The sequence below is a fragment of the Tursiops truncatus genome, chromosome 3 (assembly GCF_011762595.2).
Source record: "Tursiops truncatus isolate mTurTru1 chromosome 3, mTurTru1.mat.Y, whole genome shotgun sequence".
Lineage (NCBI taxonomy): Eukaryota > Metazoa > Chordata > Mammalia > Artiodactyla > Delphinidae > Tursiops > Tursiops truncatus.
In genome coordinates this window covers 6,319,167-6,338,197 of record NC_047036.1, presented here as the reverse complement: position 1 = coordinate 6,338,197, position 19,031 = coordinate 6,319,167, and the positions used below count along the sequence as shown (strand labels likewise).

The window sequence follows — 19,031 nt, the reverse complement described above, 5'->3', positions numbered from 1 at the left end:
TGGTGATGATAGAAAAGTAGTTAATAAGGGCTGTTTGCCACTGGCTGGAAAAATCCAGGGCAAACTGAGAGGTTCCCCTGCTGTGGAGGGACTGGGCATCAAAGGGAAAATGAGAACCTTAAAAACATTATTGGAAGTGAAATAAACCACACACAAAAAAGACAAATATCATGTAATCTCACATATACGAGGTATTCTAGAATAGGTAAGTTTATCGTAACAGAAAGCAGAGTAGAGGTTACCAGAGGCCAGGGAAGTGGGGAGTTATTGTTCATGGGTACAGAGTCTGAGATAATGAACAAGTTCTGGAAATAGATAGTGGTGATGGTTTGCATAATACTGCAAAGGTACTGAATGCCCCTGAATTGTACACTTAAAAATGGTTAAAACGATAAACTTTATGTTATATATATTTTCCCCAAAGGAAAAATAACAAACATTGAAAACAGAAAAACAAAAAAATAAAAAAGAAGGAAGAAAGCAGTTTTGCCTTGTCTCTAAAAGAATGCTTCAAAATCACAGGGGCTACAGAAGGGGATGTGAATGTGCTGTGACTTTAGAAAGATGAAGTTTCCTGACAGAGAATTATCCTCCCAGTGACTTAAGCACAGCTTGCTCATGAAGGCAGCCCCTCGCCTAACTCCCACACAAAAGAGCTGCTCTTCCTTGGAATGTGAGTCCAGCACCTGGATTAGCCTCATGGGTTAATCACTGCTAAGAAAGAGCAAAACTACAACGTGGGGATAGGGCTCAGTTAGTCTAGGAACTGTATTCTTAGAAGAAGTACCAAGATAAGTTTAAAAGCTATACAGGTACTACATTAAATAGAAACCTCTCCTGGATGGAAGTTTGAAGTGGGGCTAGGAGAAAAGGCACAGAAACCCCGCTAGGAGCATTTGACCGCGTGCAGGTAAAGACTGTACCCGCATCCCCAGCAGGGGGGGCCATCTTCCCAGAATGTGAGTGAGGGACCTGGAGCCCACTTCCCTGGCGTGGCACCCCAAAGATGCTCAATTCTACCAGCCCAGGTCTCAGTGCTGCATTGGCACCCCCTGGTGATGTGAGCGACCCAAGGGACTTCACAGCACCGTGCAGTGTGGCTGGGGACACAGGACCCTGTGTCTGCCTTATGCAGTGAAAATGCAGGAGGTCGGGGATCCGAATAGCTGGAGAGCATTTCTCTGTAAATCATCAGATGCGTTCAAAGGTGGCACCCTGATGGACCAGTCCTTCCCCTTCTGTGATGAATAAGAAATGACAAGAAAGCTCAAGATCTAGGGAAAGTGATTTCCTTTGTCTACCTAATGCTGCATTTCATACTGTTTTGTGATGTTTCTTTGAAATAAATACAAGGAGAACATCTGCATGGGAGGGAACCACTAATTTCACCAGGTATCAAGAAAAATAATGGACAGAAACAAATTAATTTAGCTTGTTCCTTGTCCCGCAGCCTCTGATACCAAGGGGCAGCTCAGTGCGTGGAGCCTTATTTCATTCTTTCTCAAAGCTCACCCATCATACTTTTAATGTGTCTTCCATAGACTTCTCGACCTCACTGGGCAATGCACTTCCTTCTTTCTGAGGAAGGAAAATGACATTGGAAGATGTGTTTCCAGTACAGAAGATGTATTTCTTCTCTCCAAAGGGACTGCAGTTACTGTAAAAATATCTACTCCTAAATGCTGAGCTCATGCAACATTTATAGGCAGTGATTGAACTGCCCGTCAATCACTAATTATCCTAGGAGAAATACAACCAGCTTCGAATAAGATTTGTTTCCCATTTCGAGTCTGTCTTTTAAAAACTAGGTGATAAATCCTGGCTTTATAAGGTCAAATTGGATTTCATGAAATATTTTTTCTTTTTTAAAGGGTTGCCTGCTTACACATTCATTCATTCATTCTCTCACTTAGTAACTACGGAATGGCCCCTACTTATATAGAGGGTGCTTTCCCAGGACATGTGAAAAAATAAATAAGTAAAACACCCCTTGCTCTTAGGTGTGTGGATGTTGTGTTACATGTGTCACCACTCAGGATGTGTGCACAGGTGAGTGCACAGGTAAATGAGTGCACAGGTGAGTGCACAGGTAAATGGGTGCACAGGTGAGTGCACCGGTAAATGAGCGCACAGGTGAGTGCACAGGTAAATGAGTGCACAGGTGAGTGCACCGGTAAATGAGTGCACAGGTGAGTGCACAGGTAAATGAGCACACAGGTGAGTGAACACACTCTTGAGGGATGAGGAGACGATTATAAGGGCACAGGGGGTCAACACTCGTCAGGGCAACGGAACACACTTGGTGTTTGTTGGAACCGCTCAGAACTCTAGCTACTGCTGTCCTTCAAGTCGTTCTGTTTCTCCCAGCCCCATCCCCTCCTCCTTCACGGTGGAGCTCACTTCTGTCCCAGATGTCTCCCACAGCCTGATTTACTGAGCTCTTCTCAGAGCTTGCTGGCACTTTCTCCTGGACAGCTGAGTCTCAGGGCAGCAGGACTAATACACGCATGCCTGTTACAAAGTCCAGCACGAGGAACCCATTTCAGGAAATGCTCATGCTTCTCCAGTCTCTCACCACTGCCCTTTGTGTCTCTGTCCATCTTCCTCTGTGGTGGTAGATTCGTATGCTCATGCAATAGCCACGATACTGCCTGTGCAGGAAACCTAGGGGTCCTAATGGCTAGTGAGATGCTTGCTGAATGGCTCTTCCAGGAAAGGCCCTCTTGTCTAGTCTCCAGTTCCTCATGTCACATTCCTCACCCTGAGGGCTCCCCTGCTCTGGTGACAGCTCTGGGGCCACAGTCACAATATCCTTGGGTCGTCACGCAGAGAGCCCTTGGCCCACGGTCTGGGGCCCTCGTGAGCACGTGCCTCAGGTTGACTGCTGCCAACCTCCCCTGGAGCCCTTGCGATCTGAAGTCCCTCCTGAGCAGGGTATTCTTGAGGGAATTACCTGTCCAGACAGGGCACCATTTCCCAGCTCTTCCCCAGTCAGTCCTGACGAAGCCCTTGTTGGAAATAAATGATGTCACGGTCTAGGTATGCCTGAGACCTAGAAGAGGAGGCCTCCATCCCTGGAGGGAAGGTCTCATCATCCCTGGAGCAGAAAGACAGCCTCAGATGCTGTGAATGTCCAGGAGGAGGCTGATGAGCCTGGGGAGAAGTCCGGGAGGAGGGGCCAGGATGGTGGAGTTGTCATGGTGAACTTGACACAGCAAGACAGCTCCACATAGGAACACAGGCTGGCCCTGGGGAAGCCCGCTGGCTGCGTGGGCTTGACTGCTGAGCCCTCTCCCCGCAACAGACACCATTAGTTCTAACTGCACAGGGGCAAGTGGGAGCAGCCCCTTCCTGAGCTGACCTCTGAGGCTGAGCAGGTGGGTAGAGGAAGGCAAAGCCATGGTGACACCTCTCACTGGCCTGTGCCTGGGAAGACCTACAGTAGGGCCCGACCTCATGTCCTTTCTCAGGGGAGCTCCTACAGGGAGCTGGGGCATGTAGTTAAGTGAGGTGGGAGAAGCCAGCTCACTTGTCCTCCAGTTAAGCACACGGGAGGACACTCAGGAATCCATACCCAACCTCCTGATGGGCAGGAAGTGGGAGGAAGGAGGGCAAGCTAAGGCTTCTCTGCCACCTCCTTTCCAGGTGCCCTTAAGATGGACTTCGAGGCAAAGTGAAGTGGAGGAAGGGGCCCTCCCACCTCTGCAGCTAGCACCTCAGCCCATCTGCCTTCCAGCAGACATGACCCTCACCTGAATCTCCAGGTGTGTCTGGAGAAACTGTATGACCCATAGTACAACATTGAGGACAAACCCCAAGCAAATATTCAAGGTCCTTACCTACTCCTTCAGCCTTATTTTTTTGCTGCTACTTGGTACAAATTTCTCTCTCTTCTTTGTCCTAGATTCCAAATGCCTCCCTTCCTTCTCATCTTCCATCCACCATCTGGTGGAACTCCTTCTGCCCATCCTTCAGAATCCTGACCCGCAGCCTGGCTCCCCTGTCCTTGCCCCCTACACACTTCCATGGTTGGCATTTCTGTAGCCGGAGCCAAGATGAGCTAGGAGGTAGGAAACTGCTGGAAGGAGCCTCCCTCCCTCGCGGTGGTTTCCCCAGTCTGCAGCCTTCCCCTTAGCGAAGCCGCTGCTGCAGCAGTTGAGGGCTGAATTTAACAGGCGGCAATTGGTGTCACTGAAGGAGCTGTGGGAAAGGTTTCCAGATCCCGTGAGACAGGCACCGCCTGGCGGGGCCCTGACTCACCATGTTGAACACGGCCATGGTTAGTATGATGGCCGTGGTGATGGCCGTCAGGGAGATCCGAGGCCAGGGGCGCTTGGCGATGATGCCCGACGACTTCAAAAGCCACAGGAGAGAGGCAGACGCTTTTTTGCTGCATTGCTGGGAGGAGAAAGAAAAAGAAAGGCGTTGCTCTTTTATGTATTTTCTCAAGTTTCTCAAGGATGTTTAAAACCACAGGATGCCTCGATACTCTTCACAGATTGAAGAAGTAGACTATGTTGGCATCATTGTTACAAATTAGGAACAAATTAATTACGTTTCTATGACAAATTAGGATGTGCTTGTACGTCCTTTAAAAGAGACCTGAGGGCTTCCCTGGTGGCGCGGTGGTTGAGAGTCCGCCTGCCGATGCACGGGACACGGGTTCGTGCCCCGGTGCGGGAGGATCCCGCATGCCGTGGAGCGGCTGGGCCCGTGAGCCATGGCCGCTGAGCCTGTGCGTCCGGAGCCTGTGCTCCGCAACGGGAGAGGTCACAACAGTGAGAGGCCCGCGTACCGCAAAAAAAAAAAAAAAAAAAGGAGACCTGAACTTATGTTTAAAAATTCTTCTGGTAAAGGAAAAATATGCCACGTAATTAAACCACTCTGGGGGATGTGTTGGGTCTCAGATCACAGCTGTGAGGAGGCAGGTTTCATAAGTTCAGGTGATTGACACAGAAAGCGATCAACACACAGCTAATCCTAAGAATACAACCGGACCATAAAATAGTTTGGTGCCTGTACCTGTGAAGACAGCACCCAGGGTTCTCAGCTGAGGCTTGTGGTGATGGCTCGACCTCATCCCATCCTGCTAGAGCTTCCTCCACGTGGAGAAGCTCTACTTTTAATTATAAAAAATTTTATTTTTGATTGTGTTAAAAAATGTAAAATGGACCCTCTAAACTATTTTTAAGTGCACAGTTCAGTAGTGTTACTGCATCTGCACTGCTGTGTTACAGATCTCTAGAGCTGTTATCTTGCACAACTGAGACTCCACACCCATGAAACAGCTCCCCTTTCCCCCTGGCAACACTATGCTACTTTCTGTCTCTAAGCCTCTGACCAGTCTAAGTACTCATGTAAGTGGAATCATGCAGTATTTGTCTTTCTGTGCCTGGCTTACTTCCGTTGGCATAATGTCCTCTGGGTTCATCCACGCTGTAGCCTGTGACAGGACTTCTTTCTTCTTATAAGGCTGAATAACCTTCTACGTATAGGCCACATTTTGTTTATCCATTCATCTCTGGTTGGACACTGGCGTTGGCTACAGTGAATAATGCTGCACTGAGTGGCATTACAGTTTCTAAGAAGCTCTTTTTGTGTGGAAGGAACTGAGGTCTTTATAGAATGACAGCCAGCTTTCCCTGGCCATTTTCTGTGGGCCAGACTCTGCTCTGTGGGAACTCAGTGATGGGCTAACCTCACTGAGGCCTCGAGGCCACCTTCCTGGGGAAGCAGCACTGTGATGTTCACCTTCGGCCCAGTGGTGAGAGAGCAGAGTAGGGAGAATCCTAACCTGTGGGTAACACAAACCTGGCCAGTGCCGGGTATCCCGGTACCCACCGGAGTGGGTATTTACATATGTTATCTGATCTGACAGGCATTCTTAAGAGTTCTCTAGGGATCTAAATTTTAACTTCACCCAAAAGGGACTGTGGATCCGAGGCCACGTGTCCTGGAACCATTTAAAAAAAGGTATAATTTTGAAAAAATTCAGAAGGAGGGATAAATATACACTTATACACGTTTGACTTGCACTAGTGAGTTAATATAAATGATAAAACTGTTGCGACATCAATAAAATTCAAATAGAGAATATTCCTTAATAGCACTAATAAACAGTGCTTTTATTTCTCACCTCTTTCACGTTTTCTTTCTGCTTTATTCTTTAAAGTATTGTTGACGTAAGCACTGCAATTTGTTAACTGTTGATACAACAAGTAAATGAGACTGTGTGATGCTGGATGAGAGGTAGTGAGAAAGGTAACCGGCCCTGTGTCTCAGCATCAAGTCCCTATAGCTGTTAAACTTTCCGCAAGTCAATTACCCTCTCTGGCCTCAGTTTCTTCATCTCTAAAATGAGAATAATAGTGCCTGCCTCGAAGTTTAAATGAGCTACGTAAGGTGCCCAGAACAGGACATATGTGTTAACTCTTCTTATATTTGTGAAGAAAACATAATATTTCTCAGTGACTAATATTTTAGTGACTAAAAATCTATTTGCTCTACATCTAGATGAACAAAAAACATTTTTTCCCTTCCATTCCACTATAGCCTTTTTTTCCCCCTTCAGATCCTGATATAAAGAGATGCAGAACATTTGTCTACAGCATACATCCCCCACTGATGTAGAATCCCAGGACAGCGTTTAGGGCTCACTCCTTGGGCAGATTCTCCTGGGTCTTTCTCTGGTTTCTCCTACAGCCTGTCTGGGAGATGGGGGCAGTGCTGCCCTGGATTCCAGGGGCTGCCAGGAGCTGAATCACTGGCTGGCAGCCAGGCTCTGCAGAGCACCTTCCCACCAGCAACTCAGGGGGAGCCAGATTTATGCTGTAAGCTTCTTCCCCAAAGCAGGGTGTGGACGGGGGTTGGTGGTGGTGTTAAGTCTGTTTTCCAGTGAGATGCTCTTTAATGCTGTGAACGTGCAGTATCTTTCAGGGTGACGCGGCTGGAGGACACCCACCTGAAAGTGTACCACTATTGTTCAATGCATGCTACTTGGCATAATATTAACACCACAGACCACAGTCAGATCTGCATTCTGGAGGAGAAGCTATAATAGAGTAAAGAGCAGAGATTCAAATAGAATATCATAGTCATCCAGCTCACATTCCAGTAGGAGATGATGACATTTGGCTGGATTCTGGCAAATTAAGGCAATATTTATGTATTTGCATCCTAAGTGACTAGGATTAGTGTTTTTATTTAAAAGAAAATTATTAAAATGGATGCTTTTGTGTCTGTACACAGAAATTGTCAATAGAGATGATAAACATTTTAAGAGCAGAAAACACAAAACTGCTATTTTAGGAGAATATTTAAATCTAAATATAACATTACAGATTCCATGTCACAGTCAATTAGGTAAAATATTATCTGGTTATTACACAGACATACTATTGAAATTATGAAATTTAAAAAATTACTGTTTGAATTTTTAGAATAATGCATGGTGATAATATTACCAAATAGGCCATCTAATAGGAATATGTTATGTTCTGCTAACAGACTAGTCATTTGCTGAAGCAGATGTGGGCAGACACACGTGAGTTTTTTCTGCTCCCGTGACCCGCTGGGCAAAATTACAAACTGGTGGCCCTAGAAACTACTGCCTCTGTGTGCCTACTGTACATGTGGCAGAATGTCCTGGAAATCTGTCCTGTTCCTACTCAGCCCAGCGAAGAGCACCCTTCTTGGAACTGCTCACTAAAGATGCGTGGGGTTGGCGTGTGTTGGGCTCAGGACACTGGATTCAGGATGCGGTAGGTTCAATTCCTTCTCCGTTTAGTCTTCCTATGTGACTCCAAGTCCCACCCGTGAAATTGTTTTTAAACTTATCAAGCCAAATACTCATTGTTCTCCAGCTCATGGAGACAGGCAGCCTCCCCTGTCTTTGCATCCTGTCACCAAGTAGAGGCAAAATAAATACAACTGTTCTGAAATATGAAAACTGGTAACACTGCTGGTGGCAAGGATGAGGAAACAGAAGATGATGATGGAGATGGGGACCCTGAACTACAAAGACAGTGCGGGAAGAAGAGGAGGAAGATACAGACCTTAGGAGGAAGAGAAGAAACCAACGATGGGAGGAAAGGAGAAAAAAGACTAAGAAGTTAAGATGGAATCCGATTAAGGAAAAATGGGAACATTGATTCCATTTGTAGCTCTGAATAAAAATTACAACTTGGATCTTAACATGATACTTTAGTTCAGTTTGTTCTGTTTTGGGTTAAGTATTCAAACAGGGTCCCTGATGGAAAGATAAAGTTTATCAAAATTTACACCATCCTAATGAGACACTATAAATGATAACATCTCAAAGAATATTGTGGTGTTTATTCAGAAGATGCTATGCATATGAAAATGAGAGCATGCCTGCTCTGTACTCAGGGTAGTCGTTCTATTTGATCTTTGCTTTAATCACTGGCATCGTTTCAGCCAAATCTGTTTCCTCCCTGCTGTGATCATCAGTGAGGCTCACTGTATCCTATGATTGCCTCTTCTTACTTACAGCGAGCTCACTGTAAGTAAGAAATGTTAGAAATCCTTCTAGAAATGCTCTTGGCTGGTAATGCCACATGCATCCACTGATAAATATGGAATTGGTACTAACTGTAGTGGGAGATGTACAAGGAGAAAGAATATAAATTTATATGAAAACCCTATGGTGGGGACTTCGCTGATTGCGCAGTGGTTAATAATCTGCCTGCTAATGCAGGGGACATGGGTTCCATCCCTGGTCTGGTAAGATCCCACATGGTGTGGAGCACCTAAGCCCGTGAGTCACAACTACTGAGCACGTGCTCTAGAGCCTGCGAGCCGCAACTACTGAGCCCATGTGCCACAATTAGTGAAGCCTGAGTGTCTAGAGCCCGTGCTCCGCAACAAAGAGAAGCCACTGCAATGAGAAGCCCACACGCTGCAACGAAGACTCAACGCAGCCAGGAAAAAAAAAAAAAAACAAAAACCACCTATGGTGGAGTTAGTGCTTGGGACGGTGAGCAGTGTGGGTTGCTAGAAAGGGTGTGGATGAATGTTAATGTTCTTCATCCAGAAGAGGCAGAGATTCTCCATGTAAAAATAAAATGCTCTTAATCTGTGTTTTGGATTTAAAAAAAAGAAAAAACTATCTCCACCAAAAATATTTTCCATTTCTTCCTTCCTCCCTTCCTTTCCTTCTTTTGGAAACTTTTGCACTGGAAACGACTGGTAGTCTCTCTTTCTAAAATTCCTCATAATTTAATGTTATAATTATTAAAGCAGGTTGTGTTTGCAGTCTCATTAGTGTTCCTTTTTAAAATAAAACGATGTACCTGAAAAGAAGTAGGTCCTTATATAGGTGAAGTTTAATACAATGAGAAACATTTCAGAAGGTTATAAATATATCACAGTGGCTGAGTAACAAATTTTTATTATTAGAACTCATCCTAAAATCTTGCCTGAAAGCTTTGGTGAAGTTTATCATATAAACATGCACTTTTGTGTAGTTGTCTAAAGGAACACTTTGCCTTTCCTACTTTGGCATTTTAGTTGGGCAGGGACTATCTTTTTGAATGGCAGCAACAAGTTGCAGCAATAATTACTTAAAACATTTAATGTCACAGAGACTGATGTGTCTACTTTAATTATTTAATTGTCCTTAGATTTCCCACAGACTTTTATTTCACCCAATCATATTTTACCAAATCAACCTGTTTCTTTGGTACGCCTTGGCCGAGCCATATTCCTCTGTCATTCATCCACTGTGTGCTCCTCATAGCACTGCCCACCTTGTGTCATCTTTGCCGACATGCTTGTCTCTGGCCATGTGGAGACATGATGGGGGACAGTGGCCTCCTCACGCCCATCTGTGTTTTTTTTTTTTTTTTTTTTTTGGCCACGCTGTGCAGTTTGCGGGACCTTAGTTCCCTGACCAGGAATCAAACCTGGGCCCACGGCAGTGAAAGTGACGAGTCCTTACCACTGGACCTCCAGGGAACTCCCATAACCCATCTTTGTATTCCCAGAGGCAGCATGGTGTTTGGCAAACAGTCAGCACGTAATAGATGCTTGCTCAATAAGCTCCCTATCCTAACGATGGACCCAAAGAGAAATTCCTGTGGGCTGGGAACAAAGAAGGAGATCACTGCTAGCGGGACTGAGGCTGTGGGACTAGCCTAGGAGTGTCCTGAAACTGGACATTACCTAGGGCTGGGCTTTTAATGCCCACAGGGAAAAGATGTTGCCTTGGGTCTGCCAAAGGTGGGCAGCTGGGACCAAGACCCCTGAATAAAACCAGAAGCCTCAGAAGGCTATTCTCTCCATGTGGAGAAGTCTAGAAGAACTCCATACACTAGATCAAGGAAGTACCAATAAACTTCCAATGATAATTCAAACTGTAAATATGGGTGTTGGTTTTGAAATCACATTATCTGATTCATAATGAGAATTCCAAGGTGAGTGGTTATCAATCAGACCAAAAACCAGAGAAAGTCCTTGGGGCTCCAGCTGCAGCAAGAACAACACTGCTTATGAAAAATACTTCACATCGCAGGGTGCAGGGCACATCCCAGTTGGGAAGGGGACAGTCCCTACTGAATGATCTCATAATAAACAAAAATTATGAACTACATAAGAAGACCTTACAAGGAAGAATAAACAGAAATAACAGATAGTAGAATTAGTATCACAAGATCTGCAATTATTATATCAATCTGAAATAGCCTGTAAAATAATAAGATTAAATTAATAAAAGATGGATTAGAGTTCATAATGAATAATCAGTTAAGAGAAAGCAACAGGCATATTTTAAAAATGAGCTCCATAGACTCTCTAGAGACAAACATGTAGATATTGAGATTAAATACTCAATAGTTATGCTGAAGAGGGTAAGATAGCTTTAAGGAAACAACCTGTAAAACAGCACAGAAATATAAAGAGATAAAAAGTATGATGTTGAGGCACAGAAGGTACAATAAAAAGGTTCAACATACTTGGAATGAAAGTTTGAGAAAAATAGAACCGAAAGATAGGGAAAGAGGCAAAATACAAGGAAATATGGGATGACAGCTTTGTGGACCTGGAACACAATATGAACTCTGTGGCTGAGTTAATGCACTGAGTCGCAACCAGGAAAAATGAAAGTAAACCTATTCCTCAACACAAGGAGTCAGTTGACCAAGACAGACAATGAAGAAATCCTACAAAAACAATTAGAGAAAAGACATCTACCAAGGAAGAACAATTAGAGTAGATTTCTCCTCAGTACATTAAAATCCAGGAAAATATGGACTCATGTCTTCACAATGTTAGAAAAATTATTGACTAAATTATTAGTCAGTGAGGAAAAAAGGCTATTTTTTAATATAAAAGCTGATTGAGTATATTATGCACAGGCTTTCATGGAAGGGATTACAAAAGGAATAATCCTATGGAAATATGGACACTGCATCTGGAGGAAGGAATGGCATTCAGAAGAACGGTGAACAAAGAGATTGTTAAACAAGAATAGTGATAACAATGAACAATAAAAATAGTTTAAATTTAAAAAATCTAAACAGCACTAGCATGGATGATGGAAAAGGATGATCAGATTTAGAGATTTAGATCATGGTCCTTGTATTCTTCACAAGAAGATGGAGACAATAATGGACCCTGTTAATCATGTGCATGTTACATATTTTACGTTAACTGCTAAAAGAAAAGACGTGGATAAAGCAACTGCCAAGTCACTAGAGGGAATAAAGGAGAATAAACTCCATTTGTCCAAGAGAAGGCAGGAGAGGAGGAAAAATAAGCAGAAGCAAAGAACATACATGATGGATAAAAAAAGCAAAATAAGACTAGCAGTAATTATAATACACATAAATGTATTACACTTGTCAGGTAAAAGAAAGAGACTCTTGGATCAGAGAACGTAACATACACGTAGATGTTGTTTACAAGAGACACACCTATATAGCAAGGAAAAGCTGAATAAGGAGATGGGAAAAGGGACACTGGGAAAATACTAACCATGAGAAAGCTGATTATGTTGACATTAGAGAAAATAGACTTCAAGGAAAAAACACTCCTGTGGGTAGAAAGCTTTTTTATCAGCTGGTGTGTGACCTACTTTCCTTCCCCAAGACAATCTCTGTGTTTGTGCTTTCATCTCTGCCTGGAACAACATTGGTGGGCTGATATCATATTATCTCTGCTATACAAAGCACAAGAAAACCACACTGAGAGAAAAAAATTCTCCTGACATTTTCTAACATTTTCATTTGCTGAATCTGGCATACTCCTTCTAAAATACATTTCATCAAGGAGGTTTTTTTTTTTTTTTTTTTTTTTTGGTGTGCGTGTTATTTATAGTTATATCTCTTGTATTTCTTCCAGAGATGTAAGTCTACTTCAGGTAGTTTAGAAAGTTAAATTTGGCAGTAAGTATGCACTTATTATTATTACTACTATGATGATGACGGCTATTATTATTTTTTATTGCTGAGTGTCATGAAAATACAATCTCTTATTCTACATCTTAGTTTCTACTTAGTTAAATGGATTCTTTGGATTATCAAATAAAATAATATACATTGAATGCACTTTAAAGGGCTCTCACATATGTAAAAACATTTTTGCAAAGTATTATTATAAAGGATGCTTTCTTACTAGAATATTTTTGAGTTTAAATCCGCTTATAAATTAACATTTTTCCTCCATTTTACTGAATGACTCTTAAGATGGAGTTATACCTTGCCCAGAATCCAGTTTTATGGAAACTGGGTCAACAGCTGCATATATTGGAAAACTAGACTATGAATTAGGTTCTATGTGAGGTTATCTTGACTGACTTATGTGACTCTGACCAACTGATGCTTAGCAGTCACCAGAGACAACCTCAGGGCCATGATGGCCCCTGACCAACAATGTGGTCATCCCTGCTTAGTTCTGAGCACCTGTCTGCCAGTGATTCTCCGCACACAGCCTAGCACCCTCTGGAACCTGCCTCCAAGGGTTCTAAGGCTTGTTTCCGATGGCTCCAAAACCTACTTGCTCTACACTACAGGGCAAATTCTGTAGCCTCTGTGGGCTTCTGTTTGTTTCATTAATTGAGAATAAGCATTCCCTCCAGGGACTCTTGTGTGGTTAAATGAACCAGCCTATATAACATGCTTAGCAGAGTAATTTTAATATAATATAACATTTATTATTTCTAAACTGCAGTGAGGTCAGATACAGAACTGTTCATGGGATCTTGCCCGTCATAAGCAGTCTACATTGGTTCTGAAGGTTCTCATCCAAGGACAGGAAATCTTTGCAGATCTTATAGTGATCACATCCCTGAACCTGATCCAAAGCCTCCGTCTCCAACCTCAAGAGATCTGCTTACAACTCCTGCATTATTTTTCACGGAGGGAAACTTTTAAGTATGTAGAAACGGGAACTCATTGAAGTGAACGGCATCTCGAGCCCTGGATTCCTCATCCACAAAGTGCGGGGCTGACCGAGGTTATCTCTTGGGGCCCTTTCAGCTCTCAAGTTTACAATTGTGAAATGCTAACCAGTGTCTGTTGTAGAAAGCTAAGCACCTCATAAGGGGACCGATGCACAGGCGGTGAAGGAGGTCTGACAAGTGAGAACACGGGATGATGGTCCAGGATGCAGGCAAGCCAGGAGCTTGCCAGAACTGGGAGTAGGGATGCGGTGACTGCGAGCTGAATTCAGAGCCGCGAGCTTGGGGGAAGTCAAGTCTGGGCGAGGGTGGGTGTGGCATGTTCTCTGAGCAGTGGTGCCAGGACGTTGCCTTTAAGGTAACCGACATTAAATATTTATCTTGGGGCTGAGGTGAACTCACTGATGATTTTTTTCACCTGAAAGAATACAAATCAGAATAGAAAATAGGAAACCCAAACAGCTGGCACTAGGGAAGCCAGTGGTGGAAAAGGAGGGCTCTTCAGAATTAGTTTATGAAGGTTAGGAGATTATTTCCAAAGGAGAAGTCAGAAGCACGTCAGAGTCAAGGAATCACGGTGCGTGAGAAGGAATTTCAGTGCAGTGAGATGAGGGCCAGGGACCACCATTCAGTCCTTCATACATTCATTTACACACAGAGCCCATCGCCACGCCAGGGCATCTGGAGAAAGAAGGATGAACACGGGCTCTCAGGGCACATAACTCTGCCTGAGGATGAATGGGGGAGGGTTGGGGAGACAAGGGAGGTGCTACATGGAGCCCGATGAGTGGAGAAAGGAAAAAGAACCTCATGGAAATCAGAGAAGTCCAGTAGTGCTTACTTAGCATATGCTCATTACAAACTCGTTTATGAAGTTGGCATTCTGGATTCCCTGGGAGATAGAAAGCAAGTGTAGGAAACAACCCTGGCCTTAAGGAACCTACTATATACAAGGAGAAACAGCAGTCACACTCACCAAAAAGTAAAAATTGGGGGTCAGAGAGATGTTATATGATCGAGTGTTAAATTACATGGTGCAGATCCTGAGTCCCATGGTGCTCAAAGAAGGACACATCACAAGGGCTGGTGATGCTCCTGAGAAAGTTTCTAGGAAGGCGAGCAGGTGCAGAGCCCACCCCCATGGGCAAGAACTAAGAAGTGGGCAATGGGGGGGAGGGGAGGGCCAGCACTGCTGGGAGAGCCTCGGGGAAGGTGTGGGCTAGGGTGACCGGAGGGAGAGGAGAGGCCGGGCTTCCCACAGCAATCATGATTATAACAAACAGATTCCCTGGCAGTTTTCTCTGAATGTGTCACTGAACACATATCTTTTTAATCAATGGGAAAAATATTGCATTTCCTTATCACTCTTATTTTCTGCCCACTTTGATGTTTCTCTACCTTTTTATCACACCCAGCTGAACAATGACCCATCGATTGTATCTACTGTGTTGCACTTTTTGTGCAACAGAGGATAATAAAGGTAAAGGTCTTGGAGGAAAAATATCTGTCAGGCCTACCTTTTCTCAACCTCCTTCATGGATGTATTTTAATTTCTTTCTTCATACGGAGAATTTAATACCGATATTAGCATTGATACTGCCTTTGGCATTTAAATTTTCAGAAGGTGAACATCAGTTAATAGAAGATGAGTCTGGGATATTCAGCATTCTTTCATAAACTCAGTATTTAATCCATAAGTAAGTGCAAATCAAAATAAAACCTCATACTTCTCTATGACCACTGTGGAATATTTGTGATATACATAGGTTTCTTTTCTTCTTCAATTTAAATTTGCTGTTTGTAGAGTGACACAAGTATTACATTAAATGTCACATGTAAGAACTGTAATTATTTTTTTAAAGAGACAGAAGCAAGCATTTATCATTTTGATCTTTGTTCAAAACACTATGAGAACTCATATTAATTTTTAAAAAGTTAATGCTGTTGTTTGTTGCCTAAAAATGGGTTTGTCTTAAGTGCTCTAAGAATAGGCACTCTAAAATATGCAGTGATGGAAAATAATGCTAGCTGTTTGTTGAAAATCTGTTGGTATCCTGCTAGGTCCTTACCATTTAACATCTCCAATCATCCCGAGAAGCTGTGAGGATGGTTGATGTCCAATTTCCATGTGAGGAAACTGTGGCTTGGAAAAGACTTAACCAAAGTCTCAAAGGTGATATATGTAGTTTTTGACCGAATTTGGAGGGTAGACTAGAAAGCACACTTAAAGCCTTCTGCATGAGTATGTTTGATGTTGAAAGATTAAAAAAAAAATTCCTTTCAGAATGTTTTAAAGAGTGAAAAGAACCTATTACTGGAATGAGAATAATTCCTCTTTGAATTTTACCAGGATTACATCTGGACCAAGCATCACAGCTGGCCTCTGGGGGCAGACTCATTCACAGATCCTATTGATTCAAGTTTAGAAAGACCAGATGTCTTCAAGTTTGGTCTTCCTGACCACTTTGGCAAAGTACAGGCTTCCTGTGAGGAGGAGATGAAACACTAGTTCATTTGCAGTCTTGAACTTTTCTCTTTGAGACAACACAGAGTTAAGAACTTCCTAGCATCTGGTGTGTGGGTGTCAGAGTCTTGGGAAGCCCTCGGGGAGTGGGAGGAAACAGGAGCCAGGAATGTTGGACTTTGAACACCCTGAGGCACCACTGGCAGGTACAGGAGGGACCAAAAGCCACGAAAGGTTCAACAGTGAGGTCAGATTATACCAAGGCTGAGAGGGGAGACGTTATATAAGAGCAAAGCATTCCCACCAAGGCAGCAAAGTTGCTCAGGAGATTCTTTCTCCCTCCTCTGGCTCTGTTTCTTTCCTATAGCAACTTAGAGAGTGGAAAGAAATGTCAGTTTGAAACCCTAAATATACACTATATTCCCGCCACCCCCAAGACTGGATTCCTTGGAACAGAAAAAGAGAAGGATGGCTACTTAGACACAGTGGTAGAATATGCTTTAATTAGAACAGGGTTTGGATTTCCAATGGAACCACAAATGACCGTTCCTCTTCTGAAAACCTGAGAAACGGCTGCAGAAGTCTTTTGGGAGACAGGAAGAGAAAGGGTGGAGTCTGTGTGCTTTTCCACCCAAGGAAAATCTGAACATAGAAAGTCAGGCTCCCTTGTATGTTAAGAATTCCTTGTATCTTAGAACTTGACAAGGATTCCCGTGGTCAACAGTTACTCAATCTTCACTACAACCTACAAGGTCCTCAGGGGATTTTTAAGAGACTCAAGATACCATGTGTGCATTCGAGGAAATCAGAAACAACAGTTTCACTTTTGGAAGAGTTTCCAATCCAATTGGAAACATCTAAACTATGATATAGCAAACAAAACCCACAAAAGTTTGCAAAGGTACAAGGCAGAGGAGGCAGTGTCTACTGTCCAGAGGTAGGGACATGCTTTGGAATCTTAACCGTTTTTGGCCAAGTGATTTCACATAACCAACTAGAATGCACCCAATGCTTGGAGTCTGGTTCATAGTGGCCTCTCCTGTTTCAACTCACCTCGGATGAACAAAATGAAACCTTGACTGTCTTTTGGCACTCCTATCTCATTGTTGGCTTTTTTTTTTTTTTTTTTTGCTGTACACGGGCCTTTCACCGTTGTGGCCTCTCCCATTGTGGAGCACAGGCTCGGGACGTGCAGGCTCAGTGGCCATGGCTCACGGGCCCAGCTGCTCCGCGGCACGTGGGATCCTCCCGGACCGGGGCACGAACCCGTGTCCGCTGTATCGGCAGGCGGACTCTCAACCACTGCGCCACCAGGGAAGCCCTCATTGTTGGCTTTCTTAGGGTGCTCTCATAGAGCTAGGGCCACCCAGCAACACTTGCTTTAGACCCAAGAATACAGTGAGATTTAATTCTTATATCCTGAACTAGCATTTAAACCATAAGTGCTGACAATGACTAGTTTTAAATTAAAACACTAAGAGATATTTTTACATTTGCTATTTTCATATTTTCCAAAACTTTATACCTTAAAAGTTGACATTAAAGACACATTTGGTTTACATTTTAATTCTCCCGGTCATTAAAAGCCTCCTATTACACTAGTATTTGCTGCTATAAATACTCTGAAAACTTAGAGGAGATAAAAAAAATGTTGACAGAAACAAATAAACATAAATACAATTTTATAGCATGATAGCCAACATTTCAAGTAGCCTTCAGATTAGTGTCTTGGCTGTGCATGGGCTGCCTCAGTTTATACTCTGGGCTGTTGACATGAAGAGCCCATATTTCTCTACTTGGATGTATATCTCCTGAAACAGTAAATCAACAAGCTCCCTGTCTTGAGGAAGAAATCTATTTTCATTCAATGAGCACACTTTTCAAAGAAGTTCCATATTTGAAGTACCTACCAAAAGCTGTCCAGCAAAGCAGACGAAAAGGATAAAGGCAAGCGAGAGAAATGCAGCTCCAAAGGAAATCCCGAGAATGGACGTTCTACCAGGAAACAAAAAGGAACAGGTTAGTGTGGGGATAGCTTCGATTTTTCTGGAAAGCCATCATGAATACTTTTGGATTAATTAGGGTTTCATTAAATGAGGACTTCAAACCTCCCTAATTTCTTGAGAAATGAAAATGGAGCTAAAAACAAACCAAAGATACGTCCATAGAAAAACATCTATGGTTGTGTCTGATCAACTTGCTATGACCCATTAAAACTGCCCTACAATCATCAGTTCTTCATTAAGGAAAAACCATCTTTTTATGACTTGCCTCTGCGACCAGCCCTCTCATGCCCACACCTGATCACGTCCATCTAGGTGCCCTTTTCCCTTCTGATGATGGCAGCTGCTACCTCCAGGAGAGCCTTATCTGGTTTGCTTGGAAACACTGAGTCCTCACCCCCCCCAGGACAATCCAACCAGATACAATTTCCTTCAAGACTGATGCAGCTAAATGTTTACTGAGGTTGCCCAAAGATTTCACAGGCCGTGACCTTTACAATCTTGCATGAGCCAGTGAACACACAAGCTTCCTGTCATCATGTGAAAAATGTGCCCACTGAGTTACAGGTTCTGCCACCGACAGGTTACAGGTAGATAAATGTGGCCATAAGAATTGTATGCATTTCCGAGAGGTCCTTTAAATAATTAAAAAATTCAAGGCCTCTTAAAACGTCATGTAATCCAAAGGAAGCAGTGTTTGGGGTATTAAAAAAGATGAGCCATAATGAATAATTGGATGAAATTCAGATGCAGCATCCAAAGAGAGGTCAGTGATACCTGAAGCCACAATGGAAGCTCTTGCTGATGAGGTTGGCTAGAGATACCGAAGAGACAGAAAAACTGGCACTGAGAAGAGTACGGGCACTCTGAAAGTAAATCCACTGAAAGGAAGACTCAGATGCAAACCAGCAACAAGCTGAAATGCCCAGTGAGTGCACAGCTGTGAGCCCCTCGGGGAGGGAAAAGAGGCAAGTAATCAGTGAACTGAGTAATCCCCTCAAGCCATCAGGAAGGGAAGGGTCCGCTCAGCTCACACTCAGACACCTACTCTATCTTGAGAGATGATTACACATCAAGCAAGATCTACAAAACCTGGACTTCAAACCACTATGCACTTGAACCTGACCTAATGATATATTTATGAGGTACT

General features: G+C 43.3%; 1 protein-coding gene across 1 annotated transcript in view; it reads right to left on the bottom strand.

Moving 5' to 3' along the window:
* ADCY2 (adenylate cyclase 2) overlaps positions 1-19,031 on the bottom strand; it is a 433,534-nt gene that overhangs the window by 67,766 nt on the left and 346,737 nt on the right. Inside the window, exons 15-16 of the mRNA XM_019951134.3 lie at positions 17,789-17,873; positions 4,261-4,398 (exon numbers count right to left, since the gene is read on the bottom strand). Of these exons, the coding sequence (XP_019806693.1) occupies positions 4,261-4,398; positions 17,789-17,873 (223 nt within the window). The remainder of the gene's footprint in view (positions 1-4,260; positions 4,399-17,788; positions 17,874-19,031) is intronic.